The sequence below is a fragment of the Enhydra lutris genome, unplaced genomic scaffold, assembly GCF_002288905.1.
Source record: "Enhydra lutris kenyoni isolate GAN:26980312 unplaced genomic scaffold, ASM228890v2 scaffoldscaffold4, whole genome shotgun sequence".
NCBI lineage: Eukaryota > Metazoa > Chordata > Mammalia > Carnivora > Mustelidae > Enhydra > Enhydra lutris.
The window spans coordinates 21,160,391-21,185,867 of record NW_019154088.1 but is presented as its reverse complement, the minus strand read 5'-3'; the positions used below and the strand labels follow the sequence as shown (position 1 = coordinate 21,185,867).

At 37.6% G+C, this 25,477-nt stretch overlaps 1 protein-coding gene across 1 annotated transcript in view; it reads left to right on the top strand.

Moving 5' to 3' along the window:
* LOC111140058 (WD repeat domain 72) overlaps positions 1-23,713 on the top strand; it is a 206,877-nt gene extending 183,164 nt beyond the window's left edge. The window contains exons 18-19 of the mRNA XM_022492443.1: positions 18,122-18,226; positions 23,658-23,713. Of these exons, the coding sequence (XP_022348151.1) occupies positions 18,122-18,226; positions 23,658-23,713 (161 nt within the window). The remainder of the gene's footprint in view (positions 1-18,121; positions 18,227-23,657) is intronic.
* The last annotated feature ends 1,764 nt before the right edge of the window (positions 23,714-25,477 follow it).

The following is a 25,477-nucleotide window of genomic DNA, read 5'->3' as shown; positions in this document are numbered from 1 at the left end:
GCATTAATTTCATGGATTCTGTTTTCTGTTATGCTTTCATTTTGTGATTTTTTTTTTAAAGATTTTATTTATTTATTCGACAGACAGAGATCACAAGTAGGCAGAGAGGCAGGAAAAGAGAGAGAGAGGAGGAAGCAGGCTCCCTGCAGAGCAGAGAGCCCGATGTGGGGCTCGATCCCAGGACCCTGGGATCATGACCTGAGCTGAAGGCAGAGGCCTTAACCCACTGAGCCACCCAGGCGCCCCTCATTTTGTAATTTTGAAAAAGTTCTTTCCATTTTGTATTGCGATTCCATTTTGAGCCAAAAGTTACTTAGTAGTACATTTCTAAATGTCCGGGTAGAAAGATTTGTTTTGTTTTGTTTTGTTTTGTTTTGTTTTGTTTTGTTCCGGGTTTTTTTGTGTTTTGGGTTTTTTTGGAGAGAGAGAGAGAATATGCGCGTGCAAGCGCAAGCGTGTGAGTGAACAGCGGATGGGTAGGAGGAGGAGGAGAGAGAATATCAAGCAGACTTCACATCCAGTGCAGAGCACACTCGGGGCTCGATCTCACAATGAGATCATGACCTGAGCCGAAGTCAAGAGTCAGACCCTTAACTGAGCCACCCACACACCCCAGTTTTTGGTTCTTTTTAATACTTACTAATTTCCAGTTTCAATATATCATGATCAGAGAATATTATCTATGCTAATTCTATTCCTTGGAATATCGGGAGGTTACATTGGAATTTAAGATGTGGCCGATTTTCATGAATGTTTTATGTGCACTTAAAAACAGGTGTGCTGTCTATTATTAGCATTTAGAGTTTGATTATTAGACCTACCTTATCGATTTAGTTGTGTAAGTTTTCTATATACTTGTCAATATTTGGTCTCCGCTGTCTGTTTTAGATAGAGAGAGATGTGTTAAAGTTATCTGTGACTAGTTAGTGTTTCACTTTGAACTTCTTGCAGTCTCTGTTTTATTACAGTGGCTGGGTTATTATGTGCCCGTATATTAGTAATTGAAGTAACTTCATTGTGAATTGTAGCTTTTAGTACCATAAAATATGCTTCTTTGTGTCCTTATTTAATGAGTTCTGGTTTATATTCAACCATGTTCAATAATATTGTGGCTTCTGCTTTCTTTTCATTTATTTATATCCTTTCCATCATTTTATTTTTACTCTTTCCTACTCTCTGTTTTTAGTATGTCTCTCTTACACAACACAGTGTTATATTTTACATTGTTAACTAGTCTGATCATCTTTTCTTCTGATCGGTTAATTAACTCCATTAATATTTACTGATGATGTTGGTAAATTTGTGCATACACACAAATATATGAAATTGTACATATTCTTTCACTATATAGTCAGTTTTATTTTATTTTCTTCAAAAATCTCTCTCCTTTATCTTTTTTTGGAAGGAGAAAGGGTGCAGGGAGGAGGGAGTAGTTGGGAAAGTTTATTTTTTGTCCTGATGCTTATCTTTAGGCTAATACCTTTATATAATACTTTTTAAAAATTTTGTCATTGTTAATTGGTTCTCAACTGGGAGCAATATTGAAATAAGTTTGCTAGTGACATTTCTGCTCCCTCTCTCCCAGCATCTGATTTGAAATAATATTTTTTTAAACTAAACAAATAGACAAAAACAGAAACTGTCTTGTAAATACAGAGAACAAACTGGGGGTTGCCAGAAGTGGAGGGATATGGAAGGATGGACGAAATAGGTGAAGGGGAGTAAGAGGTATAGACTTGCAGTTATAAAATAAAGAAGTCATGGGATGAAAAGTACAGCATAGGGAATAAAGTCAGTAATATCGTAATAACTTTGTAATGTGACAGATGGTAACCACAGTTATTGTGGTGGGCATTTAGTCATGTATATAATTGTCAAATCACTATCTTGTACACCTGAAACTAATATAATATGTCAAACATGCTTTAATAAAAAAAAGAAATAATATTCTTTTACTCTCAGATAATACCCATAATGTAATCAGTGAGTATATCTCGCTTTTTATACACTCTCCATATTCTTCCAATTCTTTCCATTTTCATAGTTGATCTACCTCTGCATTGTCAGAGCATATAGTCATATTTGTAAAACAATCATTTAGCCGTAGTTTTATATATATATACATATATGTGTGTGTATATATGTGTGTGTGTGTGTGTGTGTGTGTGTGTGTGTGTGTATTTGGTGATCATCTCCTGCTCTTATGCTGATGTCTGCTCAATTACGCTGGTTGTTTAAAACCCATTCTCTAGTATTTCTTTTAGCAAAGGTTTATTTGAATAACATTCCTTAAACCATTGCGTGCTTATATCAGCTTATAGCTTTTATAGTTGGTCACTTTTGCTGGATAGAGAACCTTAGCTCAAATATTTCCTTCCTCGAATTTTTAAAACATGTTACTCCATTTTCTGGGGTAAAGAATTGTCATCACAATCTTAAAACAATCTGATTTGTTTCCCCCTTATGAGTAATTTGAACCACTTCTTACTCTATTTCTATTTTGCACTTTGTTTAAATTTGCAATATTGCTGTTATTGATAAGTTTGTATTGATAGGCCTTCATGGAGTATGTTATAAAAAAACCAAAAGCAAGACAATACATAATATCTAAGTATACTTGGCAAGATCTTGCCAATTGCCAAGACTGTGGTCCAGTTATTTCAGCTGCTTTTACAGAGGAATCAATCCTGTGCAGATCTGACCAATTTTGTGACCAACTACATTTGTGGAGATGGGAGAAACAGCATTAAAAATATCTGGATCAAACTGGGTATGTTTTTAGCCATGGCCCAAATTGGACCTAAATTAATCCCAATGTATCCTATCTCACCTTTAAAAACAGAGCTGTATGATTTATGTTTATGAAACATAATAATGAACTGAAATTAATATATCTTTTCTTCAAATTTGTGATTAATTAACATAGATGCTTTTTCCCCCCCATGGTTTAACCTGATCTTTAAGGAAAAGAGCTGTTTTATTGTCCTTATTTCAAAAAAGGAATGTCAGTAACGAGTAAGCCACTATTTCTGTATTTTGTTTTGCGCTCCAACCAGTGACCACCCTCCAGTAATGCTTTGTCATTGATGGGGCTGAGCGGATTACACTTCAATTTCAATCCTAGCACATTCTTAAAACACTATATGTAATGGAAACAAAAAACAAAACAAAACAAAAACAAAAACTGGCAATCCAGGATCATATGTAAGTGATGGTGGAAAACTGCTTAGAAAGCTTGCATTATCAGAAACCAGTTTTGCTTCTTTTCATATTCATCACTCGATAGGAAATAGGAGAATCACAGATGACTTGGTGCTGGATTTTATTGGTTATAGACATCACCAAATGGATACAGACCCACATGCCCTTTGAACTGTTTTTTTTTAAAAATGGGCCATTAACATTATCTTCTGGATTTCTACAATAAAATTCAAGATTATATAACTATTTAAAATGTTTCCTTTATTATTAGGGTCAGAGAAATTTTAAGTATTACTATATTGCTAGGACAATAAAGAGCCTTGATCTGAAGGCTGGCCATCTTAGTGCCATTTACACACATTTCTAGACACAGACATATTTAGAAATAGTAACGATACTGGATTTATTCAGGCTCTCTGCTTTCTAGCCACTAGTCTAAGCACTTTGCCTGTTAACTCCTTTAACTGGAACAATTCTACATCTGGTAAAGTTATTACTGCTAACCACATTACCATTATTACTATCTTGTAGATGAGGAAACTGAGACACAGAAAGATTAAGCAACTTGACCAATTACCCAGTTTGTGGATGAGCCAGGATTGTATTTGAATCGGCTATTTTAACAGCATATGGATAAATTTCCATAACAATCAGCTACTTGTCTTTCAGTTGTGAAAGCTGGCTTTGTAAGCAGTCCTAAAACTGAAGGGTGATCTTAAATAGTGTTCGTTAAAGGAAACACTTATAAAAAGCTAGCCAATTACAAAAGAAAAGCAATATATGTAATTCCTTTAACATCTAATCATACTATATCTTTCAATTAAATCATCACTCTTAGAATCCCTGTATTGCCAAGTACAATCCTTGCCAAATATCCAGACACAATCATGGGCTTTAAGGATTACAAGTCACATAATAAAGGATAATGACCTAAAATTAAGCACACCAATATAGAAAGCGGGGACTGCCATGCTCAGTGGAAATCAGCAATCTATTAGATTTAATGTGAGATTAAGGATCTGTGTAACCCGCAATTATGCTGTTTTTCATTAAGAAAAAAAATGTGATGATGGTGCTCAGTAAAATTCTTTCTTCTATTTACCTCTGTTTAATTGGATTGGGGACTGCTTAAACATCTTTGGGTTGGAGCTTATAAGAAGATGATCCCAGCTGTTCTTCAAAGCTTAAGGCAGCAGGCAGACAACACGATCATGTCAAGGCTCATGCAAAGGCCTTAATCCTACTTTTTTCCATCAACCAGCTACTGCAGCCCAGTGTTTAACCTTCTAAGTACTAAATGTGCTCTGTCACTGCTTTACATTTGCCACTGAATTGTTATTGTTTAATGCTGTTAGCTTCGCTGCCATTAAAAGATCTTCTCAATTCCCTCTGCCTTTGGATACTGACCATGTTTCCCTTTAGGAGTCTCCGTATTTTATGCCTTCATTTAAAAGCAGTCAGTGGTTCGCCACACTTCTAAAATGTCAAATAGACAACACTGACTTGTTTGTTCATACGTTCATCCACCCACCCATTCATTCGTTCGATAAACAGCAAACCCTTCTGTGTCTTTTCCTCAGGCTCCAGGGTAGATACCGGAGGGCAAGCTTTGAGATGGTAACCAACTAGCTCCACAGTGTTGAAAGTAAATAAAACAATTTGGAATTATCTTTTCCTTTCCTTTCCTTTTTTTTTTTTTTTCTAGCAACATTTTGCCTAGCCCAAATATCTGGCACCTTGGAACTGTCCCTGTAGTTGTACCGCGATCAGCAATATCATAGTATGTAACGAGTAAAGGTTAAATGGTCAAATTAGCTTTCCCTGCAGCTTCACATGCTGCTTGGATGGCGAGGCACGTTCTTGTCTCTTTTCCTTCGGAGCATGGGTAGTCAAGGAAGAAGGGAGTGGCTCTCTGATTTGTCCCAGTGGCAGTGAGCAGCCAGCAGAAAAGCAGACACAGTTACTGCTCAGCTGCTCAGACCAGTCAAGCAAGCTCCCGAGTCCCAGCTGTGCCTCTTAATGTTTTCTGATTGCACCTACGCCTCAATCTGGGAACCGTTTTCTGGACTCCGATTCATCAAGCGCTGCCACTTTAAAAACGCATGTAGGCAGGCATCCTAGGATATGCCATTATAAGCTGCTGCCGGGGGATCTTCTAGGAGATAAATGGAATCTGTGTGAAGTAAATTAGTGTGAACCAGTCAATCTGAGTGTCAGCCTTGAGCCACTTCCATGGATAACTAGCTGGCTGACTGGAGGCCAGGGTCTGCTGCCATATGTGGGTTGGAATCTCGGAGATTCCGTTTCTCAGGATGTGGGGGACTCGGGGCTGCTTATTCTTGGAAGAAGTCCAATTTGACCGGTGTTTTAGATTGGTCAATGAAATGGACTTCTGAAGCATTTTTGTTGACCTCCCTACCCTGACTCTACCAAATGCCTCTAAGTTGAACTTCTTCACTGTAGGAAAGAGGAGAGCACTGCCCCGGAGAGAACTGCTTCCTTCTTGCTTGAGCTGCCATTTTTCGGGACTCCAGCTATGCGGGGCTTGGTCAAACCTCCTTTCTAAGATCTTTAGGTTTTAAAACAAAGTAATAACCATAATTTGGCAAAATGAGTTTAATCCAAATCTCCTCTCCCTATTTGCTTTTTGAGGAATAAATCTATGTGATCTTTAATTCATGAAGAAAGGGAGATTCTATGCAAAGCCTGGTGATCATGGTTCCCTGTAGATACCCTGCATGGAAAATCAAATTTTGGCCATTAGAGGAGGGGGAGAAAGCCTCTTAATACCAATAGAATGAGGAAACCTTTTTAAATAACTTAACTGTTCCATGGAAAGAGTTTAGAGACAAAAAGCATTTGAACTAACAGAGTTATAAGAATTAGTATTTAATATGATTAAATGGTAAGTATAAATGGTTCTATGATGTAAAAATCATGTTTCCATAATTCAGTATTCCTTTAGAGATCACAGTTTGTTCTTACATTAAGATCAAAAGAATTCATTTTATCTAGTTAAATTATGACAAATCATCTTTATTTCATTTTCCTTTATTATATTAATAAAAATTTTTATTGCTTTTCTCTCTGTAGAATCAGTGAGATGGCTAATCATAGAATGCAAACGTATAAAAGAATGAGAATAAATTTAGGCCCTGTATTTGGGGAATATTTTTTAAAGCTTTCTCTCCTCCATTTCCAGGGAAACATTTTGCCTTTCAGAGACAGGGAGAGAGAGAGGGGGCGGTGGGTGGGGATAGAGGGGTGGAGGGTGCAGGGATGAGAGAGAGAGAGAGAAAATACCTAGGAATAAGAACTTGGGCAAAACAATAAATGCTTAAATATTCAACAAATAAGTGTATTTTTCTTTTTCTGGTCACATTTCCTAGACTCATGTATCCATAAGGTAGCTTTTGAGTACTTTATGTGAAAGAACCACCATTATGGGGTCCAGAGAGACACATTCCATATATAAGATGCATTTCAGTAGATAGAGTGCATCTGTGGATGTTAGATAGCATGAATCATAGCAAAGATCAAACCAAATGCTTTAAAAATTGAGTGACCCTTTCCTTGAACTAATGAAACAAAAATGGGATGTCCTGTGAGAACAAAATTTGTTTTATGCCTGTACATTGAGTTCAGAGAAATGAAACCCCTAGTGTAAATTTACCTTTATGATTTATGAGCGTGAGGAAAAGAGAGTAGAAATCAGTGAATTTCTCTTCTGTTGTAGGGACTAGGTATAATATTTTGCAATGTATGACTCTTACTTTCTAAAGCCCTTTGAAGGGAAGGGAAATGAGTTGTTGTATAAATGATGCTTTGGCCTAGACATGGTCCCTCAACATGGTCTACCCAATGTCCACATAACCTTATTCCCTGCAGAACAAGTCAACTTCCCCAGCCATCGCTGCCCGTAGATGCATTAGACTCATCACATTTGTGGAACAACAATACTATCCATGAATTTCCAATTATATGAGACAAGCTAGTGAGGACAGAAAAAGGCACACTGAGTCAGGCCTGTGATTCTTCTAGCCCAGTCTTCTGACTACAGCACTAGAGCTCATTATAGAGAAGCAAAGTTGTCCTCATGACATCAGCCTAAAATTTTAAGATGTGTCTCAGAATCTCTCTTCCCTATTAATGTAGTCCAGCGAAGTGGTCAGACGTAAGAACCAATGACTGGGATGAGAAGAATAACAGCAGCCAAATAAAGTGCTGAGAAACACAGAGGAGGGAGAAAAATTAATGTTATCTGGTGGGTTGATAAAGACTTCATGGAAAGGGTGGCATTTGAGCTCAGTCTTGAATAAGGGGGGAGCATTTTGGCAAGTAGGGAATCGCAGATGGGGTGAGAAAGGATATCTCAAGCTGGGAATCTTCACATGGGCACTGATGTAGAAAATAAATGGCATAACCAGTCGACAATGAGTAGTCTCATCTGGCTATACAGTATATATCAGAGTCTAAGAGAGGGTGGAGTGGAGAAGGCCAGCATCCAGTGAGAAACCTCCAGATGTGAACTGAGACAGTATTATGAAAGGTCTTCAAATCCATGGCTCCAGAATTCCTCAGTGGTGACTGAGCAGAGGTGCTTGTAGGTTTTCCTACACAGAAGCTACATGATCAGACCTTATTTTTAGGGATATGACTCACCTCAGTTTAAAGAGTTGCTAGAGGGGGAGACATGTCTTGGCTATTAAAATAGAGAAGCGACTCTGACAGTGGAAAGTAGGGTCAGAGTATAATGATCTTGAGGAGTTGAAAGAACTAGAGATGAGAAAATGGCAGTAGTAGGTGTATGTAACTTCTTGATGAGTTTATAAATATTAGTCACATTCTTCTTCAGATTTACTTCCATGCTGGAGTCTTGGTCTAATTTCTTCTTGAGAAATTCCGATATGATATAGACTCTCCTCCTCCTAATTTCCACTTTGGTTGGCCTCTTAAATTCTACTGTGTCCTGTCTTGCCTACATTCTCTGGAGGCACATAAAGGGTTCCTGATCAGGGGCCTCCTGGGCTCACTTGTTGGTTTTCTCATGGTCAGTTTATTGTTTTGGCCATCCCCTTCCTAAAGTGCCAGCCTCCTGTTAAGCATTTGCCTACATTTTTACATTGGTCTAATGTCCTTGAGTCATAGTCAATGATAGCTCAGAGCCATGTTCTTGTTACACATACTTGTTACTTGGATCATGTTTCCTTTAAATGGTTTCCAGAATTTACTATAGTGACATGTGTACTCAGCATGTATTCCCAATGATTCAGCCTTGCGATTGTTTTCTGTAGTTAATCTAATCAGTCTCACATTTCACAACTCAGGAACTCTTAGTGTTGTCTATAGTCCTGGACATTTTTCCGAGCAGTTGTCCAAATAATTTGTAAAAATTCAGTAAGAGGAATATTTTATACTGATCTAGGACACTGTTTTATACTGTCTTATCTAGACATATCTGTCCCTGACCTTTTGCTACCTATTACTTTACTCTGTAATGATGATAACACCTTTTTTATATTGAACACAGTTTTCTGTGCTCTCATTACATTTCTCATTACATTATAGTTACTGGTTTTCCTTTATCCTTGTGCAAGTTTGCTCTTTAAAACATTGCTTTCTTTAGGTATGTTTCTCTTATCCTTTATTTATAGATGCCACTGGTTTGCTTAGTGTCAAAATGGGAGTTTCTCCTACCTAGCTAGCAAGGTCATTTCTATATTTTGGACAACCATCTCTTAGAAATATCAGTACAAATTTATGCAGTGACTCAGCTTGAGAATTTGAGAAGGCATCTTTCAATGATTTATCCCACAGCAAAATTAATATTTTGAAATGAGAGGCTACATTTTATATGCATGACCATAAAAAGCAATCCATGCCAGCAGACCACCTATGCTTTCTCTATCTGGTGTGAGTGCATGTGTGAGAGAGTGATGCTTGCTACCGATTATAATACAGTGGTTACACACATTATTAACATCCTAGCATAGCTTCCATTCAATTTCAGTAGGTCCTCAAGTACACTAACATACCATTTAATGACATTCAAATAAAAATAAATCACTTTTAGAGTAACCAAGCCTAATGATACAAAATGTGGTAACTTAGACCTTTTGTTCCTTGAATCCTTCTTAATGTTGACAAAGAACTAGAAAACTAAGGCATAGTCTAGATAATTTGATTTCCTTATTTTCCATTTCCTATCTAGGAGATGAAAGAGCTCTGACACTTGATTAACCATCTGAGACAAACGTTTTCCCCTGAGATAGAGACGACTATCAGCTGGGAATTTGAGACTGCCTGCCAAGCATTCTCCCCATGCTGATGGTGTCATCTGAGGTTCGGCCTATGGAAGGCTTGCTGCTCTTATGAATTCCAATGGTCGAGCCATTTGACAGTTTCTCCTCCCACTGATTCAAGAGGAAGATGTTTTTGCTATTTTTCCTTATGGATAACTGTAGACTTTGCTGTGGTTTAAATTGCCCCATGCTGGGAATCCTTATCTTAAGTTCATATATAAATCACGTTTATCTCTAGTCTCAGATGCTAGCCTGATGCGTTGTTGATTGAAGGGTCTCTTTTGTTTTCCTGACCTTCTAAATTTTCAAATGCAAGCTGAGAAGTTCACTATAAATTGCCTCTTAGAATTCTCCCTTTATTGACTGTTCTTCAATTTATCAATACATAGGGATATATTTGTTTTCATCTTTGAAATCTATTCCTGCTTTCAACTTCTTGAACTTCTGAACAGTAAAATTAATGCATCTGTGTATTTACCATAGGATTTGGTCCTTATGAGAAAAGCCAAATGACTTTTGTAGAACCTAAATGGCATGAAGAGTATGAGAGTTAATTTCTATACATTCTCAGAACTCATCCATCACCTATACCTTTTAGTGATGACAGAGTCCTTTCAGATAAGATGCTCCCGAATCTCTTTGTCTTGAATAATGATCTCTCTGGTTTAACATAGAAAGCTGGGATTGAGCTTGCTGATTTGACCAGTTTATTTCTTGCATCTAGAAAGTGTCTTCTTTACCAAATGGAACATACGAACAAATAAAAAATAATAATAGGTAATGTGTCCTTGAGTATTCCAACTCTGAATTTATTCAGTAACGTTCAAAGACCAAAGTTGAGGAAATTATTTGAAATTATGTTAAAAAAAAAAAAAAGTGCCTGCTCACCTGCTCACCTCCTCTCTCCTGGGAGCACTGCTCACCAAGGAAATGGTGGCTCTAAAGGAACACACAAAGAAACCCAGGCGAGACCGTCACTGGTAACTCAAGATCTACCCTGTTGGGGACTGAGGAAATGCAGCAGAAAGAGAAGAAAGAGTTGCATCATTACCTGTTATTCTCCTTTCCTATTCCCCTTTTACCTTACCCATTTCCTTTGTGGCCCCTCCCCAGCCTACCTCCAATCTGTCTCTATAGTCTGTTTCAGTCTGAGAGTTTAGATAATTTGATTAGGGTTGGTTTTCATGTCAGGCTTGACTAAGACAAATGACTATAAGGGTCCCATCCTTACATACAAAAGGAATAGAAATAGTTGCCCTTTAAGAGATTTAATTTGAGGAAAATACAATTCCACAGGAACACCACACCTCTGCATTCATTTGGCAAATAATAATTAAGAACCTCTTCTACAGCCCCAGGGCCAAGATGGCGCCAGTCCTCCAGGCTCGTCCGTTGCACCTATACTCCTTGCAGTTGTTACATGGATCCAGTTAATTTAGTTTAGGATGATTTGTCTCATACTGAAGTTCATATCTGCCAAACTGATTAATGAAGAGTGTTTGTTTAAAGAAGTTAATTGCATACATATGATTCTAAGAAGGATCATAGAATTTATTTTTTAAAAGATTTGCTTTTGAAGATATGTTTTGCACCATTGGTAAACATCTAACAGGTGCTTTTCTATGCCAAGGAATCAGTTTGTTCTCAGGAGTGGCCAGACTGTAGCCTCAGTCCTTTCTTGGTCATCTTTCCACAGAGCTGCCTCACCCTAGCAGTGCAGCTACCCAAATATCCCTCTGAAGTGGCCCTGATGTCCTCTGTCCCTCAGTCAGACTGGGCATTGCCACTCGTAGGAAAATACCAATCCTGCTTAATTCAGAAAGAGCTTCCAAAGTCCTCACTATTTCCAAGGCTAGTGTAGTGACCACTTACCGTCTTGCTACCCTATTCAGTGATACACAGAATGGTTGATTGTCCTTGGATTTTTAACTGGAGGATATTTGAGTCCCCAGGCCAGAAGATGTCAAGGAAGTTGTCCAGTCCAACACTCTCATTTTATTAATAAAAGGACCTGAGTCCAGGAGAGTGAAGTGACATGCTCAAGGTCATGAGGTCACACTATTAGGACCAGAGGTGTAATTAAAAAGAACAGATCTTCTGGGTCCTATTAATTGAGCCTTTGTCCAGAACAACATATTTCTCCCCAGAAATTCCAGAGTTCATCTCTGTAATGAAATTGTTGATATTTTTGTTCCAATTAATTCATATATTTGGGTGCTAAACAATGAGGAATTTTATTTTTTCATTCAGAAATAAGGCAGATAGGACCTCCTTCTTTAGTCAAACTTCCTGTTGACATTAATAATAGATTGCAGGGTTGTATGGGTGTGTTTGAACTGTAAACTCTAAGCCTGACCTTAAGATTTTTCCTTTAAACTACAGGTAAAAGTAATTATTGTTTTTGGGGGGACATCTGGGTGGCTTATGCAGTTTGGGGTCTGCCTTCGGCTCAGTTGGTGATCCCAGGGTCTTGGGATTGAGCCCCACATCGGGCTCCCTGCTTGGCAGGGAGCCTACTTCTCCTTCTCCCTCTGCCTCCCACTTGTGTTCTCTCTCTCTGATGCTCTCTCTTTCTCTCTCTCAAAAAAATAAATGAAATATTTAAAACACATCTTTTTTTTTAATTTTTAGGAATGCTCATTATCAGTTTCCCTCAGTCATTTCACACGTACTCTAAGTACATGCCCTGTGTCTCACATTGGGCTAGAGATGTGCTCACTTGTTTATCAGCCCGGACATCCGGGAAATCTCTATATCTGAGAGGAATAAATCATTGTTTAAAAAGATTCGTTAAGAGGCACCTGGGTGCTTCAGTTGGATAAGTTCCCGATTCTTGGTTTCGGCTCAGGTCATAATCTCAGGGTCATGGGATCAAGCCCTGTGTCAGGCATCAGGCGGGGCATGAAGCCTTCTTAAAATTCCCTTTCTTCCTCTCCCTTTGCCCCTTCCCTTGCACTCACTCTCTCTCTCTCTCTCTCTAGAATAAATCTTTTAAAAAATAATAAATAAATCGATTCATTAATTATCTTTTTTATCACTCACATTTTCCTTTCTGGTCTAGCCATGGATTTCACCTATAGAAGTTAGCTATGGACAGATTTTTCCCCCTTAGACTAAACAGTCAACAATTTGATCCTCTGTGTGTGTGTAATATACATATATCCCAAAACTATTTAAATAAAATAACAACTTTAATTCTATACATCTAGTAAGGATACCAAAATAATAGTTTCACAACGTTTTGGAAAATTCATTTCTTTACCAGTTGAAAATGTCTTCTTTGAAGCAGTTCATACTAGAAAATGTCATCCAGAAAATAATATTCCATGTCAGATTACAATCGCAGAAAGACAGCAAAAACACGTAAGTCCATGCTAACTTGTCTTGCTGAACTTGTCCATAAAGTAGTTACTACTTAGTTATAAAGAAGCATTAGATATTTTATTTCATTCTGGGCATCTTTATATGATATTTCCCCCAGTTTCCAGTCTATACTGACACAGAATCAGCCTGAAGCCTGACGCAGAATGCAGCTATTGCTATTCAAATATAATCAAGAAGTCCTATCACTTGATTATCTCAGGAGATACTCTGAAAGTAGGGGTACTAAGTACAGCGCTCTTCAGCTAGATAAGTTTTCCTAATAAGACATCTGTCCAAGAGAACCACTTTGTAAAGTGAATTTGGGGTCTATTCAAATGACAACACCAAGGTGTTATCACTTCAAGTCTTTTCACTGACTTTGTCTCCCTCTAATTTAAAATATATTGCGGTCTTTGGTGATCTGTGAGTATTGCATTCCTATTTACTTCTTGAATTTAACGTCAGTTTTCTTTCTTCTAAGCCTGTAGAAAGTTTTTTTTTTTTAAGTTGATTCATAGTGATGCCTTAAGATGGAGAGGAGACGTAACTGACGTAACTGATCAACCAAGAAAGTGATCAACCCTTCACCACAGTATTGAGCTAGTACATTTGAACTCAGGTGTTTGACTTCTTCACTGCTCATTCCACAAATGAGCGTTCTTTTAGTCTTCCCTGACTTCTGCAACTTTATGACCTCGAATAAAATGTGATTAAGTTTTTTGCCTGAGTTTTATCTGTGACCATACTGGTTTATTCTATTCAGACCAATGTTTCAAACTGTTATATCTTCTTATTAATGGTTTTCTATAAATATCCCCAGTACTTCCAAAAAGTCCATACATATGATGGATGGATGTATTTTTAAATCATTCATAAGTCATCATATTGAAAACATCATTTATAGTACAGATTTTATTCACACTGTAAATGACATGGCTTTTTAACAAGGGCTCTATTTGTACTTGGTTTAACAAGGGCTCTATTTGTACTTGGTTACTTGGAAGAACCAGCTGCTATTTGTGGAGGTAAGTGGACATTTTTCCAATGATCATTCTCTTGTTGGGGTCAGGGGGAATAGTTCTTGAACCTGTTTGCTGCCTAGGTGTAGCCACCTTTAAAAACCAATACCATCTTTCTGCAAATGATGACAAAGGGAAGGTGGGAATTTTTAGAGGTTAACTGAAACCAAATTAGAGAACAGACGGAGATAAGGAGCATAACCACCGGTGACCTTGTTATCACATTGTCCTACAGTAGATCTTTTTATAGTGTCTCTGTCACACAATCCTCCGGGTTTCTTCTGCTGTTGAACTATTCATTTCTTTAAGATCTAAAATTGTAGTCAAAGTTAAACACATCATTGTCAAACACAACCATACAAAGTACATAGACTTTTCTATCTAATTATTAAAGATATTACAAAGATATTTAGAACACTGGCCCTTCAGTTGTCAATATTTTAAAGTGTGTGATGAGTAAATGTAATAGCCTTACATCTGTAAAACTGTCAAGAAGAGTTTGTCTTTTTTGTCCCTCATCCCCCAAATGTGGACTATTTCAGAATCCATTACAGAGGAAATAAACAGTTGATTTTAAGTTGAGGATGACCCTAACAATCATTTGCACTATATTGATGTCAGAAGTATCTCTCTGCCAAGCTTTAAAATGCATCTTCAAAAACTACTGGAAATATCCAAGAACTTTAGTGATGAGCTACAAATGGACTTTGGTATTGATAAATAAAAGTCAATATGTATAGTGAAAGGACAACTTACTGTGATAAATGGGCCCACCATCAGTAAAGATCAAATTATTGACTATTTAGGCAAGGAAAAACCTGTCTATAGCTAACTTCTACAGGTGAGAAGAATTAGCCACAACAGCAATTTAGGAGAAGTTCAAAGAGACACGTTAGGAGAATTCATTAAAAATGCATACAAAAGTAGGCAGCAGCATTCTGTTAAATACATTTGTGGCACTAGGCTCATGCATTTTTTTGACCATGTCTGAGTTCACACATTTTTTTCTTTTGCCTTGAATAAGCTCCCTTCGGGTTACCCATATTCCTTTTCAGGAAGATCTAATTCAAAATTCACTTCCCAATCTCCCTATTACAGGAGAATTACTTCTGCATTCCTAAAAACTATGTCACTCTTGGAATATTGTCTCTAATGCTCCTACTACTTTTCATTATACCTCAACTAGATGACAAGTTGTATGAGGGCACATAAAAGCGCCTTTAATGTTTTTACCCCAACATAGTCTAGCACAGAGCTCTACCCATAATAAACACTAGATCAATATTTGTTGATTTCATTGTTTTTGAAATGATTCATTAAGAAACTTTGGTCACACATCATGTCTGAGTTTAATGATGAAATATCACAGAAAACACGCAAAAGAACAATTGCAAAGATTAGCTTATCAAGAAAAAAAAAAGAAAGAAAAGAAAAGTGGAATGGCAATAATTAACCTCTCCAATGCTGGCTGTTCCCAACTGACAGAGGTAGGTATTTCTTTTATAGTAAATTTAACCAAATACTCTATAAATTTGCTAGTAAAAATGACAACTCTTGTACCATTGCAAATTTGGAAGCTAAAATATAGGTAAGCAAAATATCTGAAGGCTAACCCTTTCTGTTCTCCTACCCCCTCACAAATAACACTCTCCAGAATCTGAGGTAGACACAAAAAGAGCCACATGGTACCTACCAGTGTGGGTCTAGTGAAGCTCATTGAGCTACAACTACAGCTAACTTTCTGAGTTTCTTGAAAGGCTTGGGATGTCAGTTCATCTTGGGAACCCCCCCCCTTTTTTTTTTGCCACTGGAAATTGATACAGGCATTTATTTTGTTGTTCTAATGCCATGCTTTCTTCCTTCTTGAGGGCCCTGTGTCTAGGACAGAGTCTTGCTGGAAGAATAAGTAAACGAACGAGTGGATGAAAGTTATAAGTGATAAAAGAACAGTGTATGGGATGACAAGGGCAATGTATTTGCCCAAATAAACACAGGTGCTAACTCACTGGCAGTTAATAATAGATTTGGCTGTATGAGTCATTCCTTATGATAAATATCAATGTAAATATTTCAGAAAATTAGTAAGATATAAAGAAATAAAAACATTATTAAAACAGTCCGGTAAATCTAGACAGTGTAATAGTTTTCTGCAACTTCGGTATATTTAATTATCCACCTCAATGTGTTACAAAAATTGATGGATTCCAAAATAATCGTAAGTATGATCTAAACGGAGGAAAATTAAATTAAAGGCAGCTACACCAATAACTACTTAGGCCATATGTGTCTCTCCTCCAAATTAGAGACTAACCCGCACCACCATTTTACAAATAGGCATCCTTTGTCTCAAGTGGGCCTAATCAAGGAACTGATGGGATCTAGTTGAAGATCATTCAAAGCATATATCCTCTCAGATCAGGAGGACATCTAGCATGATACCTCTGCTTCATTCACTCGTTCACTCATTCATTCCACAAGTCCTTTAAGAAGACCTCCTCAGGGGACGCCTGGATGGCTCAGTTGGTTGGACAGCTGCCTTCAGCTCGGGTCATGATCCCGGAGTCCCGGGATCGAGTCCCACATCGGGCTCCCAGCTCCACAGGGAGTCTGCTTCTCTCTCTGACTTTCTCCTCGCTCATGCTCTCTCTCAAATAAATAAAAATAAAATCTAAAAAAAAAAAAAAAAAGAAGACCTCCTCAGGCCTAGGGCAGACAAGTGCATAAAGCAGACATGGTACCTACTTCCTTTTTTGGGGGAAAATTTAAATGACAGCATTTCATATATTTTTCCCATGTTTTGTTCTCAAAACGTTTCAGAGAAGTGAATTCAAACTCGATGCACACACTTTCACAAAACAGAGGAGAACTATCCGTGTTCTGAGAAAACTGGTGAAGCTTAAGAGAATATTTGGACCAGAATTATGTTACTAGTCTCCTTTAAAGTGTGTGTATTGTGGGCTTCAGGTCATGCTCACCAGTGCTTTATACGCTCAATGAAAATACGATGAGGAATGTGAGAAGTGCGAGCTCTGCTCACGCTGCTTTGGATCTTGGGTGGCATTCCTTTGTGTCACTTACCGAGTATGTATGAAGTGACAAAGCCCCCAGCCTTTGCTCCATCATTTCCTAATAGGCGTTTAGGAACAGTGGCCAGACCTACTCCCCTGTGCCAACAAACATATCATTTCATGTATGGCTTATATATTTTCTTGTTTGCATTTATGGCCTATAAATAATATGTTGTGTGTGTTATCAAGACCTGAAGAGACAGTAGGAGTGTTTACTGCAGCAATTTGCAATAGATAAAATTAGCAGTAGTCAATAATACACATATTTATGGAGTTTGGCTTCAGACAAGTATGACGTAATTTATATTATTGTGGTCTTGCTTTGTTTTGTTATTCACTTAGTTTCTTTTTTCATGAAGACAATGTCCACTTTTCCCAACAAGTGATTCCTTGAACAAATAGAATATGGAAATATGTTGCTTATGGAGATAATTGAGACCAAGAATTATAACTTTTGCAAAAATGTGGAAACTTGAGTCTCTTTCTCTAACGGAGCTAGAAGTGTAATGTGCTTATAGGAAATTTCAGATTTCTGTGCTCATTCCCGTTTCTGTTCATAATTCCTATTCAGAAGATGATGACAAATTATCTGAGGTCACCATTCAAAACACTGGCCCTACTTATTAATCATTTGCCAACTATTTATTCTCTATTTTAAATTTTATTTGCATAGGGCTTTTATTTATTTTTTTGACATTTGGAGTTTCTCATTGGATGAAGGAGAAACAAAATGCATTTAAGCGTTCATCAGCTGTGATTTGTGTGACAAGATGAGCCACTGCACCCATGCAGAGCTGCTCTAACTGACCAGCCCCATATTCTTCCGTCTGTGTCCTATGGCTGCTAATTGACGATATTGTTTTAGATTTATGCATTAAAAATACGATTTCTACTTCGCAGGGATTGCTTTGTTACTTTGTAGCTTTTAAGCTGATGCCATGAACTTATTTTTCTTGTAAGATAAAGTCTCATCTATAGATTTTTCAACTAATTACATGTCTGCCAATACATACTTAGAGGATACATTTTATTTCAATTTATTATTTGTGTTTACATAGTGTGTCCCTGGAAATATCTTTGGGACTGAAAGGAAATATTTTAATGGTGTTTATTACTACTTTTTCATCGCTCTCTCTTTTCTTTCTCTCTCTCTCTCTCTTTTTAATAGCTCCAGTCAGTCCGGTCAAGCATGACAGCAACTCAAACTCGGCAAACTTCCAAGACACTGAGGACATGCCTGACAGATACGTCTTGGAAGAGTCTGAGAGTCCAGGTGAAAGCCATTTAAAAATAGTCAAGTATAAAATGATAAATTTGACACAGCTTTGGGGTCCTTGGAAGGGGTGGGGGGGAGGACATTGTAGTGCTGTTTTCTTTTAGCAGCTGTGCTGTCAAATTAATGGTCACCTCCAGGGGTCACAGTGTGGAGCTGTTACCTTTGCCTCTTTCATCAAGGATTCAGTTGGAGGAAGTACAAAGGCTTTATGACTGAAAAGGGAAGCTGACACTATTAGTTCATTATCATCAATTTTAGGCTAAACTGGTTAATAGAGGCTGAGATTGAAAACTGGAGAAATGGCAGCATTTTAAATATTTCAAGTAATGGGAATGGAGCGGAAGTGCAGAGTTAAGAGAGTCTCAGATGATTGCCGTCATTACAGTCTATTCACCTGTCTGAATACAGCTCGCTAACGGGACCAAGGGGTTTTAGCATAGCAGTAATGGACTCTGGATGGGTCAACTGTTGAGAACCAACAAAACAAAAGAAAGTAACAACCCTTCCTCATGCAATCAAATTTACCCACGTCCCAAGCTACTTAGGTTTGTGTTTTCTTTGTAGGAGGAATAGACAGAAATGTAGCAGAAGGATAGAGCCAGAAGCCCTTAAGCATGGATTTTTGTTCCTGTTTGTGTCTTGTTTCAAAACATGCCTAGTCTTTAACAACTAATTAATCAAAAGGAAAAAAAAAAAAAAAGGCCTGTGGAAGTCGAATGACATTCCCAGATCACGACAAAGCCCGAAGGTACTAGAAGGTACCTTAGTACCATGAGTGAAAGGGTTAACTCTTTCCTCCCACCGTACGTTTTCCCTTCCTGTTTTCTGCCGTTGCTGTGTACCCCCGACCCTCTTGCATCTTTGTGTGCCGATTCTTGTATCAGATTTTTGATTCACCCTCTCTGTGGCCTGTCAGCTTAGTTAAGAGATTTCCAAATCTTGTAGCCTTCGCTGACAGGGGGCAGCTGCAAACAGTCCCCTGATCCTTCCCCGAGGAGAGCTACTGAGATTTAATTTTCAGTGAAAGGTGCAGCCTGCAATCTATGTCAGGTCCCCTAAGTCATCTCGGAACCCCTGTAGGCCCGGTGGCGATGGCATTGTATTTCAGCTCCCTCCACTAAGCCAAGATTCCTCAAAAGATGCAGTGCTGCCGTGTGTCTGTTCGGAAGCGCACTTCCGCCTCAGCGTCCCATGGACCTGAGAAATGGCATCTTTCTCGCCCACAGAAATTTTTAATCAGAAACTGAACCCCACCTCCTGCCATAATATCTAAAACACAAATGTAGGTTAGTGCCACTCCGAAAGGGAGAGGCCGGTGGTAGCGTTAAATGTCTATCAAACTATTTTAAAATTGCTTTTAGTTTTGACAAAAATTACCTAATTTTGACTAGGTTTTTAAACTGTCTCCATAAACAGTTCCGTATCAACCCGAGGCAGTTAAATCCCTGAGTCAAGTTTTCACCTAAGTGTTCATTGTTTTTGGCAAGAATAGATTGGCTTTATGTCATCTCAAAAGTAGAAGAGATTTCAGGCCTCCCTCCGTATGAGTGGAATTGTAGTAAAATTCAAATATTGCATAGCTTATCTGACATAAACAAAAGGATATATCATAACAAAGATTAATTAGAAAAGATTGGTACTGATAAAGGATCTTAACTTAAAAAGTGAGTACTGTTCTATACATCGGACATCATTAAACTGATAATAAAGAATGAATTACTCTGGCTTTTTCCTCTGTCCATTCCTGCATTTTAAGACATCTTGCCTTATAGGCCTAGAAACCTCTGGAGAGTTCACTACTGGTCTCACTGCCTTCCACTGAGAATTTGTGGCTTGGTTGTCATGGAGACATCGTATTTCTCCAAGAATTGCTCATATTGATCCGTGGCCAGGCGTAAATGGCCAAGCGAATGTGAGGAATAAAGGGGGCTGGGCAGTCCTATAAAATGACCAGGGCTTGTGGGTTGGAAATAAGCTCATAGCAAACACTTAGGTAAAAAGAAAGAAGCAGTTTTATTTTGTTTCAGGATTTCTTTCTGCACTTTGGGCCATTGTCTTCTTTCACTATGAACTGAAAGAAACTTGTTAGTCACTTGTCATGTCAGATCTTTGGTGCTTGTCCTGACACAGCTGTCAGCCTTCCAGCTCTGTGCAGTTCAGGGACACACAACAAAGAGGCAATGACATGAATTATTTATTGCTCCTTGTGTGGATAAAATTCTGTGATAAGAAATTAAGACACTTCGGACAGAGGTGCTTGTTTAGTAAGAAAGATTTTGATGAGAGAGTGCATTTCCTTGAAGTATGAACATTTGAGAGGGAAAATTCTTAAAACGGAACACGAAGGAAGATGATGTGTGAAATTGGTGGCGTGGAGGGACTTCCCTGCACCGTGAAAATATGATTGTCCACTTCTCAGTGTCCAAAAATGAACTAAAAAAATACCAAGCCATTCAAAGTGGGGGGCTCCAAAACTATAAACATTACTTTGGTGGTTGAGTTCCCTCTGTTTACCAGGTGTGAGTGGGGCTCCTCTGGGAAGCACATTTAACCACCTTCGTTAGAAGAGAAGGCAAATTTGGGGCTTCTAAGGGACAAGCTTTGGGAAGGTGTTGTCAGAGCAATAGAGGTGCTTCACTAGCTAAGCTTGTGACTGCATCGGTGTATTTGTTATTCCTTATATGGAGAGGAGTACATTGTTCTTACCATTTTCACCTGGCATAATTATCCCTCACTTAAAACTCCTTCTTAATATTTTCATGTCCACGAAAAATCCCCCCATTACAAAGCTGAACGTGGTCAGTCTTCTAGTTTTAATGGATATTGACCTTACATGGTTTTATATATGCAACTCTAAATGACTAATATATTTATTACATCACTTTTAATGAAAAAACCAGTTGTTCAAACGGCATATGGAAAATGAAAACAAAAAATCATTTTCCCATCCAAGCACAGTTCAAGAATATTGCCTCATATATTGTTCTTTCCAAATAAAATCTTTTCTTTGCAAATCCCCTGAACATCATTTTCCTTTGCCCTTAGAGCTTCCTATCGCGGATACCAATTCCTTTCCATATGCAGAGAGCAAAGGGATGTTGAAGCACAGAAAAACTTTAATAGTTTACTTCTTTAAAGGGGAAGTTAAAGTTTTCTAAACATTGATGCAGCATATGAAAATGCCATTAATGAAATCAAATTTTTAAAGTTATACACAAAATAAGATTGACTTTAAGCATTGATTATCTTTGAATGCAATGGGTTTTAAAGTCAATCTGCAGATTGCTTATTTTTTCATTGACATCACTTCTCCAGCACTGAATTGACGAGGATGACCCATGTGTAAATGGGCCGGAGTGTGCATATAGGTCACAATTTAGAGGACTGGTGGAGTGGTTGTTCACCTGGTCTCTAGAGCACTCTACCTATTCATCATGCCATTGTGATCTCTTTATTGGTTCAAGCTGTATACCCAGGTGAGTGCCTGCAGTCCATTAAGGTTGGCAAAGCAACTTTAGACCAGAGCATTCTTGTTACTCTGACCCTGCTAGTGAACCTGGAGGTCTTGTCTGATAGGTTAAGGTCTCCCTCAGCAGTGTCTTTTCTCTGGAATAATTCATTAGCAAAGAGTTTTGACTCACAGGTGAATCCCAGATTGAAGTTTCTGGCTTAGCTTCTGTGAAGTCGGCTTACTTCTTCACGGGCATTTATACATCCCCAAAACCTGTGGGAATAACTTTGATGTCTAGTAATAGAAGCACCGAGACAACATTGTGAACTTACAGCTCCCTTTTTTCAGATTTTAGGGCCATTAGGCTTTCTTTCTTTGGTTCTTTCAAGCCTCATCACTTCTGAATCTGAAAGATGCTATCACAAAATAGTTTAGTGCAGTCTTTCGCTGGTTAACTTCTTGTTAACTGCTTCATGCACAGTGAATAAAGCTCAATTCCTGTTTTCCCAAATCATAAAAAGTATTTCTTGTCCCCCATCTTGGCACTCATGATGATAAAAAATTTAGTGTGACATTCACAATTTTTAGCCAACTGTTAATGAGAGACCTTGGGCTTTTATCACCTTATTGGCTTGGAAAATTAAGAATTTTACTTCCTAGTGCACTAGGGACAGTGCATTTAAACATAGCTTTGGCTGAAAATAGTCGTGACAAGAAAGAGTTTGAAAGTACAAAAAAAAAGGCATTCAGCAGCATTTTCACATCATTCTGAAGTAGTTTATAATCAGTATGCATTCTGCCATTAATAGAACATTTTAGTGGTTTTTATATAGCACGTTATGTGTATAGATCTATATACATCATTGTCAATCAATATTGCATTTGCATGAATCTGATGAACAAAACTAGATTTCTCACAGTTTCCACGGGATATACTACATTGCAAAAAGCCAAGGTGGAGGGTTTTTTTTTTTCCTTTTACTATTCTAGCTCATGAATCAACAGCAAAAATCAGGTAACAGAAAGTAGGACAGATTCAGGACTAGAGTGTTGGAGATGGCTGATGGTGATGCATGAAGCAGAAAAAATGTGGAATGTGTGAGCAGCCCGTCAATCATAGCTATCGAGAACACACTTCTTAGGGTTAGTGCTAAAAAAAATGTTCTGGAAGGAGTAAGAACAATTTCTGTAGTAAAAACACATAAACCCTTTCTTCTATTTAACAATATCAACATTCTTAAAAAGTTGCCCATATGGAAAAATATAAGCATCAACCTAATAATTTTTAAAACATGTAAAATTCTAGGCTTATACACACACACACACATATATTTAAGTAAAACAGATACCCAGCTTTTTGAGTCTTTGCCAGTAGGAGTGGGAGTTACCGTACATGGTCATATTATTAATATAAATGTATTTAGAAATAGTTTGCTAAGGCACAGTTCTCCAGTATGTTTCACAGTCAAAATAATTCAAATCAAGTGATATTTTTTAGCCTACATTAACAATCATCCAAGTAGTCTGAGAAATAAATGCTTTTCTGATTCTATAATTCAAACCATTTTTCAACTAACATTTATAACATTTGATCCTAAAATTACAGTTGTGGGTTTCTCTGAGCAACTGAGATATTTGAAATTTATTAATTTCTAGACCAAATCACCTTGTTGAAAACTTTCATCTTTCTTGGCAATTAAAAGAAAAAACAACCTATATTAATAATGTATGCAATTAAAATATATTTACCTGAAGCCTAGTTTATAAGAATATTTTTTATTATCTTAACATATTGTATTTCAGGATAGAAAAGAGATCTAGAAACTAGAGGCAATTCTCTCCTTCCTTCATCTCTTTTCTCAATCCTTCCTTCCATCCTTCCATCTCTTTTTTCATTTCTCTCTCGCTTTCTTCCTCCTTCCCTCTTTCTTTCTTCTTTATTTCACCATATAACCTGATAATCTGTTTCCTTTCTAGGTAAGCCAAGGCATCATTCATGGATAGCAAAGGTATGCTCCTGCAAGCTGTGCTGAATGGAATCTTACCTATAGGAATTGGATTTGGACAAATGATGAAACCTCAACATGCCATTTGTTGATTATTGTATAAAAACCGTGCTGTTGGGGCGCCTGGGTGGCTCAGTGGGTTAAGCCTCTGCCTTCGGCTCAGGTCATGATCTCAGGGTCCTGGGATCGAGTCCCGCATCAGGCTCTCTGCTCAGCGGAGAACCTGCTTCCTCCTCTATCTCTCTCTCTGCCTGCCTCTCTGCCTGCTTGTGATCTCTCTCTGTGAAATAAATAAATAAAATCTTAAAAAAAAAAAAAAAAAAAAAAAAAAAAAAAAAAAAAAAAAAAAAAAAAAAAAAAAAAAACCGTGCTGTTATCGGTCAAGTTACTAGGTTGTAAGTAGATTTGCTAATACTTTGGAAAGAGTGGTTTGAAAATGTAATTACTGACTGAAAATATCTGAATTGATCTAATTTTAGAAAATCATTGTTGCAATCACCCTATATTCCTGATTCTTACTTTCCTTAAAAATTTACAACAAGGAATGCCAGGCTGCAGACACAAATTTAACGCTGTCTTAGATTTTCTTCCATCTTTATAGTTGGTTGATTATAGGAGCAATGTTAAAACCACATTGCTTTTAAATATTGTAACACATAGTACATCCAAATTTAATGCTGCTTCAGTGTATTTAATCTAAAACTTTACCAGATGTATTCGATTTGTTAGGTTAGGGCATTTTGTTTTAGTATATGCCTTAATATGGATTAGTCACCCTGCAGTAAATATCATCAAAGCATGAAATGTTGTCAACAAATAGCCAGGTCCATTGAGTCATCAATTAGTCCAAATAAGTGATAGATAGTATAACAGGGACCAATTTTGTGAGGTCAGATTCATTTGGACTCCTAATGACATAGAAGCTAATGTCTTTGTTGATCTTGTTAGCCATACAGATGTGAACTATATATTTACTTAGAGCACATTGCTGTTGATCCATATTAAGTATAAACTCCTGCAGTTCTTTCCCCAGAAAGTAATCTGACTAGCAGGAATTCTTAAACTAAAATATGCAAAGCAATATAAATAGGAACCAAGTGTTCATCTATAAAACCCCGTTGTGAGTGATTTATTCGTTGTGACCTATGTTGTATAATTCCTGGATTTACAGAAGATCATCAAAAGATTATTAGTGTGCCATGGACACAAATATTGCCTAATCCATAAAAAATGGAAATGAAATGTTAAATATATGATCTATCTATCTATCTATCTATCTAATAGGGAAGTGCTAATCACGTCAATCTAACAAACATATTTGAGGACAGTAGCGTCAGGTTGCTGGGTTGCGGTGTGGAGAATAGAGAAGTATACATTGGAATAGCATGGTCTCCACCTTTAAGGAACTTATAATTAATGACTGACCTGGATGAATATATCAGAACATAGACACCCAGTGAGTGTGACTCCTTTAAAGCAGACATAAATCTGTGTTCTTTTTGTCCCCCCTAAAATATGATGTCATTGCTTGAAAATACTTTTGAGTTATACTTCACAAAGTAAAATATTGTCAATATGAATAATCATGGAAAATTGTCATCTTTTGAAAATCATCATATATAACCCCCCTCCCCCCCACCCACATACACACACATTGGAAATAGTCCAGAGCTACTTGGAACAAGTTTCAGAATAAAGGAAGGTAGCAGGGTAAGCAATGGAAAACATTTTCTTACATGCTGTGTATAGGTTCTTGAAGCCCATTGCAAGAAGGAATACCAAGAACATTTT